The sequence below is a fragment of the Tamandua tetradactyla genome, chromosome 23 (genome assembly GCF_023851605.1).
Source record: "Tamandua tetradactyla isolate mTamTet1 chromosome 23, mTamTet1.pri, whole genome shotgun sequence".
NCBI lineage: Eukaryota > Metazoa > Chordata > Mammalia > Pilosa > Myrmecophagidae > Tamandua > Tamandua tetradactyla.
Window position 1 is genome coordinate 18986775 of NC_135349.1, and position 10760 is coordinate 18997534.

General features: G+C 36.4%; 1 protein-coding gene across 1 annotated transcript; it reads right to left on the reverse strand.

Annotated features, from left to right (window-relative positions):
• Positions 1 to 988: 988 nt before the first annotated feature.
• On the reverse strand, positions 989 to 10320 carry LOC143666521 (vomeronasal type-2 receptor 116-like). The gene is made up of 5 exons (XM_077140212.1): positions 10099 to 10320; positions 8831 to 9637; positions 7763 to 7990; positions 7304 to 7427; positions 989 to 2045 (listed from the first exon to the last, which is right to left on the reverse strand). Exons 1-5 carry the CDS (start codon positions 10303 to 10305, stop codon positions 1132 to 1134), a joined length of 2280 nt encoding a protein of 759 aa, XP_076996327.1. The 5' UTR covers positions 10306 to 10320; the 3' UTR covers positions 989 to 1131.
• Between the last annotated feature and the right edge of the window lie 440 nt (positions 10321 to 10760).

Sequence of the window (10760 nt, forward strand, 5' to 3'; positions counted from 1 at the left end):
GAGTTGTAAAATGAACATCACTTGGGGAAAGGTGGCTGATGCAATTAGTATGAAGCATATTTAAATAGTGAGATGCACCAAGTTTCTGAATGAAAAGTTGTAATGAAGTACTTATAGGTAAGTTCTCCCCTAAATATATTTCATACTCAGAACAACTATAAAAATCAATATCCCAACACTATTTTAATGACATTTGCAGATGATTTTCAAGTAAAAGAGAAAAGTTACACAAGGCAAATTCAAAAAGAAAAACAATGGGAGAAGACTTGTGTTACCAGCTATCTAAACCTACCTGATGTTAAGATAGGTTACATCAGTGAATACAAAATCAAATTCATACATATATATACATAAAGGTTTATGTGTAACAAATGAAATACTTCAACCCGACAAGAAAATGAAGTAATAACTAATGAATACTCTTGTAGGAGTTGGCTAATATAATTGGGAGATGGTTAAATTTGAGAGATATAAATAGAGAAACTATGAAAATATAGGGACTATACCATGCACTGGTGAGTTAGCAGGAGATCTGATGATCTAACAGCCTATGATTCTGTCTCAAGCCTTTGTACTTTGAGGCATTTAAGGATTCTAACTAGGGGAGACGAGGTCATTACAATTTCCATAGCAAGTATAGGCAGAAGGGAAGGGAGAGAGAATTATCATTTGGAAAGCAGGTATATGGAGAAACAATTTACGGATGTAAAAGAGTGAAACTGTGCTAGAACCAGTTAATGGTTGGTTTTGACCTGATTCAATTTTCCCCACTAACATTAGGGATTTCCCCTTACAAGTTTCTAAAGTGAAAAAAAATGGATAAAAGGAGTACCAGATTTTAAAATCACAAAGGCACAAGATAAAATTGACTTTTCACTATACTACCATACCAGAAATTAAAATATGAATATTTACAAATGATTAATTAGTTATAATAATTTGTTAAATCCAAACTTCTTGGTTACATGACTGTGAGTTGTTACCTTTGCCCTATGAAAAAGAGAAAGGTGAGCCAAATGACAGTTGAAAACTGTAAAATTCATATAATTCCCATCTTCTTATCCCATACCTTATTAAAGGAATAATTTAAATCGATTTGGAATCCCACCTATCCAAGACATTAATGTTTGCTCATCGCCCTGCAGAATGTGTTTTATCCCGTATCCCCATCAAGGTGTTCCTCTCGGGCCTTAGAATTATAATGTAGCACTTGGGAGCAAAGATGCAGCCCAGGAGCCCAGCACTGGAGGCCAAGATGGAGAAGACCTCCACAGCCACCATGGCCTTCCCTTTGGAGCTGTGGTAGACAGGAAGGAAGGTGACCCAGACGCTACAGAACACCAGCATGCTGAAGGTCAGGAGCTTGGCTTCATTGAAGGCATCAGGCAGGTTTCTGGCCAGGAAAGCCAAGGTGAAACTCCCCAGGGCCAGGGCACCCAGGAATCCTAGGACACAGTAGAAGGCAGTGATGGAGCCCTTATTACACTCAATGATGATGCTGCCAGGCTCAGAGTGAGTGTCTCTGTCAACGAAAGGGGGAGAAGTTCCCAGCCAGAGCCCACAGAGAGTCATCTGGATCAGGGAACAGGTGGGAATGACAGAGTTTGGGGCCCCTGAGACCAACCATTGCCTCAACCTTCTTCCTGGGGTTGTAGCCTTGAAGGCCAGAATCACAGTGAGAGTTTTAGCCAAAACTGTGGAAATAGCCACTGTAAATACAACTCCAAATGCCAATTGTCGGAGGATGCAGGTGGCCGTGTTGGGATGGCCAATGTAGAGCAAGGAGCAGAGGAAGCACAGGAGGAGGGAGGTGAGCAGGATGTAGCTCAGAGTCCGGTTGTTGGCCTTGACTATGGGGGTATCTCGGTATTGCACAAAGATCCTCAGAACTGCAACAGTGAGGAGAGAGAAGCACAGAGCTGTGCAGGCCAGAGCTTCCCCCAGAGGGTCTCCATAAGCCAGGAATGTCACAACCTTCTGGATGCAATGATCTCGCTCAGTATTTGGATAGTGAGAGTCTGGACACTTGAAACAGTGATCCATATCTATTGAGAAATGTGAGATGTTGATGTCACCTGTTTGCTAACAAATACACACTGTTAAACAGGAAATATTTTTTAATTAAAACCACTAACTTTATTCTTTTTTATGTAAGCAACGTTTCTCCTTATTGCATTTTTCCTTTGTTCCATTTTTTCACATTATTGAACACCGTATCATTCTTTTTCTATTACAATTACCTCTAGTGTCATAACTTGGATTTATTATGTTAATTCCCAAAGCATTTATTCTGAAACTGCAGTGAGACAGACAACTCTATGTTCTGTGATATAGAAGTGATCAAGGCTAGACCATTTCACTTGAAGACTTTAGAATATTGTCTTTATGGTGCCTGATAAATTATTAAATTCATTTTCTCTTTATTTTCACTTGCTCTACTTTTTTTTCATGTTAATCACTCACTCCTGGAATGGTAACTTGCATCTTTATCTCTCAACCAATCAGTGCTAGTCAGACACCACTAATATTTCTTAAAATGAGGTCTTATTTTACTCTTTGCCTATAGTACCACAGTGGCTGTCCTTCATTATTAGGCTAATGTCTAAACTCAGAGCAGGCTAAAAAAGACCCTTTGCCATCTCAGTTCCACCCTCACTCCAGTTCATCTTTTCACACTCATAAGTTAGATGCAAACCTACATGCAATTCTCAATTCAGTTTACACCCCTAGACTGGCATGCGTATGTGCAGACTTCTCTTCTGCCTCTCCAAGATTCTTGTCATTCCCTCTACTCAAGATGAATTCACACCTGTGATTATAAATTCTGCTGCTGGCATCTCACCTGGGAATTAGCCTGATCCTGATGGTTATCATATCCCTGCTTTCAGAGCACCCTTCTCACACCTCTATGAACTTTTCATACCTTGTTGTGGTTTTCTCTTTATTTGCCTATTTACATTATTAAGGATGTGAAGTTACAGCCTTGTTTAGTTCAAAAAACAGATATGAAGGAGTTAGTGAAAAGGAGCCTCAAAGGATGCATATTTCCTTTTAGGTGTGTGATCTGATTTATTTCAGTCAATCATAAAATGGAGTTGATGAAATCTTTCCCTTGTAGGATGCAATGTGGGGTGAAGGAGAGAAAGTACATATCATCATCCTGAGGCATCTTTCATTTCTCAATAAATGGCAGTTATAGGTAGTATGACTTTTTCATACCTACTGTGAGTCATAGAGAAGAGCATTTAATGTTTTCTTTTATTTTTCCATACAAGAATGAACTACTACCTGCATTTTCAAAAAGCAACAGAATAAGGAAGTCAATTTTCACCTCCTCAAAGTACAGATTTTCAGGTTTTGCTGGCACTCATATTTCTTTTTTGACTAAGAGCATCTAGGTGTCAAAAATTGGCTGCGCTTCATTATTAGGTTAATGTCCAAGCTCATAACAGGTTAAAAAAGACCCTTTGCAGTCTCAGTTCCACCCTCACCCCAGTTCAACTTTTCATACTTTAAGGTTTCTGGCTAGTGTTCTGAGCACCATATATAAAACATAATAACACACATGTGTGCCTTTAGATGTGCAAAGTGTTTGGTTTTTATGTAGTCAAAACTGTTTGTAAATTTCATTGGTGTTTTTGTCATTGACTTATACTTAGGGAATTAATCCTCAAGATATTTGATTGATATCTACTTTCTTCTTTATTTCCTGGTTTGTTGATGTTTTAAAATGGGGAAAACGCATATGAAATACAAAAAGAAAAAATGCTATGAAATAAAATATTTCTGTTATTAGAACAGAAATTTTCCTGGTACTTAGCTATGATATGGAAACTTGAATTTTCAAATGTATTCATATTTGTAAATGCAGTGCTCAATATAAATAAAGTCAGTCATGATAGGTTAAAATATTCATTTAGGCTGGTAAAAGTTCAGCTTAAAGTTATCCTGGGTGCATTGCTCTCCATTTTAGGGTAAATTGCCTTTGAATGTGTTCGTGTTTTCAAAGTTAATGGTAATTCAATATTTTCCAAAATTTTTCTTTAAAAAGGAAGCATAATCCATTTTGTAAATTCCTAGCATAAAAAAGATGAAAACAAGAAACCTAGCTTATGTTTTCTTTCTAACACTTGCTTAAAAGAGGTGAGGATATAAATGAATTTTGTGCCAATTAACTATCAAGATTTCCTGATAGCATGAATACCTAGTATGTGTGGTAGAACTAGAAGTTCACACTTTTAGTATAGGTGTAATATTGAAGAAGTTGTCTTAATTTCCTTATCTAGAGGATGTGAATGTTAATAGTGTGTCCATTCTGGAATTGTGAGGGTTGAAAGAGTTAACATATGCAAAGCAATGGAAATACTACCCGACACATATCAAGTGCTGTCTAAGCATTTGTTACTGTTCCTTGTCTTACCTGTTGATTTATAACCTGGCATTAAATTGAGGATCTCTGTAAAATTTCATGGCTCTGTGGGTGTCTTTTGTGTTAATATCTCACTTCTTAAATAGTCAATGTTTTTAAAGTACATTTTTTAATATTTTTAATTTCAAGCCCCCAATTTTCATGTTTGTCAAATGTGTTGGATATATTTTCTGATTAATCTTTCAGGTAAATTTAGAATCCAGTCATTGACTAAACATTTATTATAATGACCATTCAAAAGTATTTTTCTTTCAGATAACTTAGCAATATTTGATATATTTCAAGTTAGGTCACTTCCAAGCAATTCTCAAGCCAAGATCAAATATCTCTATAATATTCAATATTTCTTTTCCAATCAGGCATGCAGACTTCTTATGAATTAACTATTAGATATATTAATTATTGTTGCAGCACTAAATGTAATCTTTTTCTACCCTTATATAAATGATTATTAATTGCTTATAATATCTGCTAATTGTTCTGAAAGTATTTGGTACCTCACCACATTCCTAAATTATATTAGTAAATCAAATAACTTCATATTTTGATTTCTTGATATACAATCATACTGCCTATCAAAAATATTAATTTTTCTTATCTCCTTTACTGATTATTTTTGTTCTCAACTCTTCCTATGTTAAGCACATCTTCCAAACCAATGTTGAAAGACAGTGGTAGAATGAACATCATTATCTTTTACTAGCCTTTCAGAACAATATTACAACCACCTTTAATGAAATGTCTTTATAATAATCTTTGTATTGGAAGGTATCAGAAACAGTATTTCCCCCATCTTCATTCCTAGACTGCAGTAAAAAAATACTTCAAACTGGGTGGCTTAAAACAGAACTTTCTTATCTCACAGTACTGGAGGCCAGAAGTTCAAAATCAAGGGGTTGGAAGGGCCTTGCATCCTCTGGCCCCTGTAGGGAAGAATCTGTTCCCTGCATTTATCCTGCCTCTGGTGGTATATCTGCAATCCTTGGGCTTTAGTCTCTGTCTCTCTCATCCCATGGCTCTCTTCTCTCTCTGGTGTACAGATTCCGGCTTTCTATCAAAACCTCAGTCATATTGGAACAAAGACTTACCCTAATCCAGTCTGATTATGTCTTAACAAATACTATCTTCAGAGTACCTTTTCAAATAATGTCAAATTCACCTGATCAGGATTTAAGACTTGACCATGTCTTTGAGGCATCACAATTCAACTCCTAGCACCATCCAATTACTCTTATATTATTTTACTTTCCTTTTTCAAACTTAAATGTTCTTCCAGTTGAAGTTAAGTATCTAGTGCACAAAAATGTACTGGTTTCTTAGGGCTTTCACTACTGTTTTTGTCAATTTATGAATATTCTTGGTAAACAATCATGGCAGTTTAAATTTCATAGTCCTTGAATTTTCAAACTCTTCAGAAATTTGGTACAACATTAATTAATAATAATAGGAGTACTAAAGCTTTCTGTTTTGCTACCAAATGTTATTTGTGTATCCTATTTGTGTTTTATCATTTAATATGATATCTGTGGTCCATAAAAAGTTGGTCCATGACTGCTATAACAAATTACCACAAAGTTGGTGACTTAAAACAATAAAGATTTATGTTCTCATAGTTCTGGAGGCCAGAAATTCACAACCAGTATCACTAATATCAAAGTCTGGGCAGGATTGTACTCCCTTTGGAGGTGCTAGGGGAGAATCCATTCTTTCTCTATTCTGCCTACTAATGGCTGCCAGCAGTTCATCACTTGTGGCTGATTCACATTGACTCCTGCTCTTCTGTGTACATCACATTTCCCTTTGCCTCTCTTTTAGACACTGTGGATTTATAGCTCACCTGGAGAATCCAGGAACTTCTCCCCATTTCAAGATTCTTACCTGAGTCACATCTACAGAGTCATTTTTTCCTTATAAGTTAATATTTTTGTGTTCCAGATATTGGATGTGAAGTTTTTGGTATTCCACTATTCAGTCTGCTGCAGTTGGGTATTGCTTCATTATTATTTTTCTGTCCTTTTACAACAAGGCTTCCTACCACCTACATGATCATTGGTGATCAAGCTATATGGAAATTCCCTTTCAGTTCTTTTAATATTACAAAAGAAAGTGAAATGCCATTTGTATGATCTCTACAAAGAAATTTTCCCCCTCACTAATGTGACATGCTCACCCTTCCAGATATAAGTCAAATACTTTAGTCTCTGGAAGAATTTCCTGAATTCTATAAGCAAACTGAAAAACACTCATGTTTTCCCCCTCAGGGTCTATACAGTGATATTTTTACTGTGGTGATTATTGCAAAGCCTTAGAAAAGAATTCACTATAATTTACTGTTCCCAATTTTATGTAATTGGAAAGAGGGTAAGAAAAGTTATTGAAGCTAGTGGAATTACATTCAGCATTTTGCTGAGTATATAAAACAGGTTGTAGTACCACATTTTCTTATTCAGTAAATCATTTCATAAGATTTATTAACATACGAATTCATTCATAATTTAATTATGAGGGACTTTTCCCAAATATTTTCTGTGGTCAGAAATGGTTGAAATTACTTGGGAAATGCAAGTGATAAAAAGTGCCTTAGATATGAGTGAGTGAGGATGAAAAAGCAGTGTTCCATGATGAAGGTAAACAGGTATCAAAAAATATTTCCTTGAAAAAATGCCTGAGGTGTGTCTAAAACATGAGGAGGAATGAACCAGATGGAAGCAGAATGTCATTTGAAAGGGTCAAAATGTTGATGTCAATATGAAATTCCTGTATAATTGAGTAACTCTGATGTAAGGTTCTATTTCAGATACTTTTTGCTCTCTTGGACAGATGAAGGTAAGTAGCTGGGAGAAAGATGTGGAGAAGTTATCTGTAGACCTGTACCTGTTTCATTAGAAATTTCATTTCCTGGGCAGGGGGTGCAATCAAAGCAACAGGTGGCCTCTCCCTCTCGAGGAGTTTTCCAGAATCCAGGGTTGCAACTATTGCTGCACACAGAATGGGGCGTCTGTAGAAAATCAGAGGACAAATATTAATCATATACAAATAGAATGTTATCCTGTTGACTATCAACCAAACTCATTAAAATTGCATTTAATTGGTTGTTTTGAAGAACTCACATACTTTATAACATTAAATACAGCCAATTTGTTTTTCTCTTGCTTGATGACAAATTTTCTTATTGTAAAATTTGTAAGGAAAATTACTCAAGTTTCTAGGTAAATTAGATATATATAAGTGACCTTCTATGGAGTTAAGGAGGTGTGGAATCTCATGGCAGAACTCTTAAAATTATTTATGTGGAACTGTGTAAATTCAGACTTAAAACTGTCTCCCACCTACCTCTTTGAAACTGATGGCCCACTCTATCACCTCCTCATTTATGGTGAAACTGTGACCACGTGGAGCTTGTGGAACAAACTGTCCTACTTTCACCTGTAATCCAATTCCATGAGGAAAACTCACATAGTTGAGAATATCATACGTGGACTCAGAGATTCTTTTGTCATGCAAAGATATCTGCTCACCAGCACTGTTGTTAAAATGGACATTTTTGAGAATGGAGTGGAGCTACAAAAGATGCATAGTTATGTGAATAAAGAGAGCTTGGGTTTGGGGACACCTGAATTAGATCATATCATTGAAACTTGTTAGATATATGATGTTGCAAACCTCTTTTAATCTCTTTAATCCTTCATTAAAAATTCTTCCAAACTCTTAGGAGTATTAGTAAAGTTATGCACATGAAGCACATGTTGAACTTAATATCATATCAGTACATATCCTTGAAGTTTGGCTTAAGGACAGGAGATCAATGTATTTTTCTACATAAAAATTCAAACAAATCTTGCTTACATTCAATCCAGCCACACATATTTGAAACAATTAGAGTTTTAGTTTCATCTCCAAAATGGATGTAACAATGTCTGTTGCCTAAATTCTGGCAGGGTTAAATGTTATGTTTTCTAAATAAAATACCATAACAACTAACAGTGAGAAGACTGTAAGACCTAGTCCAAGCCCTGTTTCCACTTAACGACAGCACACGTTATATCCAGATATAATTCAGGTTGGTGAATTTATGCTTCACCATAAATGTTTGAGGGGTGTTTGTTATGCAATGCATTGTTTTAGATTAATTGCTGACTATATTCAATTTCTGGCATGCCCTGTGCCATCTTCCTGGTGAGCATTTCTACAGATAACCGGTTTGACTCAAACCAGGTGGGATTCAAGACACTTTTCAGATAGTGAAAAATCACAGGAACTTCTTGGTCTCTAACAAGGAATGCAAAGTATAAAATTCAACTTGGGGACTTGGTGAGCTTCCAAATTAAATAATGAATATGCATGTGAAGAGACTATACATATGTATTGGGTTCATGAAACCAGAGTGTTGTAAATTATTACCTGCCATGGTTGAAACTTGAAATTATTTTCTATTCCCATAGATTGGCTGTCCACTGATAAAAGAAGCATTTCATGCAGTGATTGGGCCAGAGCATACACAGCATTATAGACATAGTAACTCCATTCAGACATGGTTGTGTCAAACTCATGCAAAGGCAGAGACTCCAAGGAGGCATTTGGTATACAGTCCTCCAGCTTGTCACAGTCAGATTCAGAAACTTTACAGCCAAAATGTATAAACCATAATTTACCAAGATAAAAGTCTTCTGGGTATTTGGAAGGATTTACTGTTTGGAGAAAGTGTTTGAAGCCAGGGATCTCTCTATGGTGGTGAGAAAATGATAGTGTCCCATGGAATGTGTCAAACATGGTCATTTTCTCACTGCTGGGAAAATTCCACTGTGATGTGGTGATCCAGACTTTCCATGTCACAACACGATTCCATCTATCAAAGATCAGACCTAGAAATGAATCTGTGTCACCATAAATGATCACAACACTTGCTGATGAATCTTGGATTCTGAGGATGTAATTCAAGTGCATTGAATAATCATATCTGTTAGTGACAGCGATCATTTCCACAAATGCCACACAGACACCATTTCTATCCATCTCTCCTCTCAATTCTGACACAATTCGAGTACCTTTCATATCTTCCGATGCAACCAGCCCGACCCATGTCCAGTGGAAATGCAGCAATAACAACACCATGCCAATGGGCAGAGAAGCATCTGTGGGAGCCATGTGATACACTGATGGAAAGTGGTTATTTTCATGTAGAAGAGGCTCAAACGGGCCATATGTAAGCTAAAAGATGAAAGAGTTCATCATATTGAGTTCAGTGGCAGTAATCTGAGAAAGAATGTAGCAGTGAGTTCCAAATAGGAAATTTGACCACCCTTAATTTTTATTTAATGAAGTATAGAAGAGAATATTTGCTCATTTCAGTATCACTGCAACATTTATCTCTGAATGTTCTCTGGGAAAGTTTATTTCATTCTGGTACTTTTGTTGAGATGCACAATTTCCACAAACTTCTATAAACTATCCCCCATGAAGTTCTGCATATATTTGTTCTTCCTTCCTAAGGTGTCTCCCTATTCTTTTGTCCATGAGAAATAAAAGTTACATACACACAGACACACTTCTATATTTCAGTTGTACTCTCTCAGTTAAATAAACATAATTTTCTCTTTCATTCCTCAGCCCTGAGAATGACTCTAGGGAAGTCAAGTATTCATTCCTTTTCATCCCACACCCATCCTCACCTGTGGAAATTTATAGAGTTCCAGGAGTGTCCCCATTTGAGCAGGAAGTGACCAAGTGATTCCTGTAATAACTGCTGCTGACTTGCCTTCTCTTTCACATGAATAATTAGGGATGGCCTTCCCAATGCCAGACAGCCATATCAGGCAATTCTCCAATGTCTTTGCTTCACTGGGCAAAGCATTGTAAAGATCAAATCCAAGGGACATGTTGGGTAAAAGATGGGGGTTGTTGTTGATATTCTCAATAGCAAAGATAAAAGCCAGAACATATTGGTAGTGCTTGGAGAGAAACCTGCATGGAGATCATAAAGATTTTTTAGAAAAAAATCTCAGATCTTGTTCTTTGACATTGTCCCTATTCAAGGTTACAATGATTACCCTGGTTGGAGATTAGTTTGCTTGCAACATTTTCGATGTTCATCAATACCTGTCACTCCTATCACCCTTAGCATTTGATATCAATATAAGTGATACAATCTCAAAAAATGTATGTCCTAAACTTACTGCCAAGCATTCTGAAGTTGGATGTCAGTATACAAAATAGGGTGAGATTAATAAAGTTGTTACAGTGAGTGTCAATATTTCAGATTGGTTTAAATGGCTTCCATCCTCATACCCATGATGTATTTTCATGCTTACATTTAAAATATTTCAGAGAGTGG

What these genes read in the sequence shown, in the direction of transcription:
- LOC143666521 (XM_077140212.1), bottom strand. Translation starts at nt 10,305, where the DNA reads ATGTCCCTTGGATTTGATCTTTACAATGCTTTGCCCAGTGAAGCAAAG. An exon ending in AACTCTATAAATTTCCACAG is followed by an intron (nt 9,638 to 10,098) that starts GTGAGGATGGGT and finishes TTCATCTTTTAG; the next exon opens with CTTACATATGGCCCGTTTGA. An exon ending in TCAAGTTTCAACCATGGCAG is followed by an intron (nt 7,991 to 8,830) that starts GTAATAATTTAC and finishes CATCTTTTGTAG; the next exon opens with CTCCACTCCATTCTCAAAAA.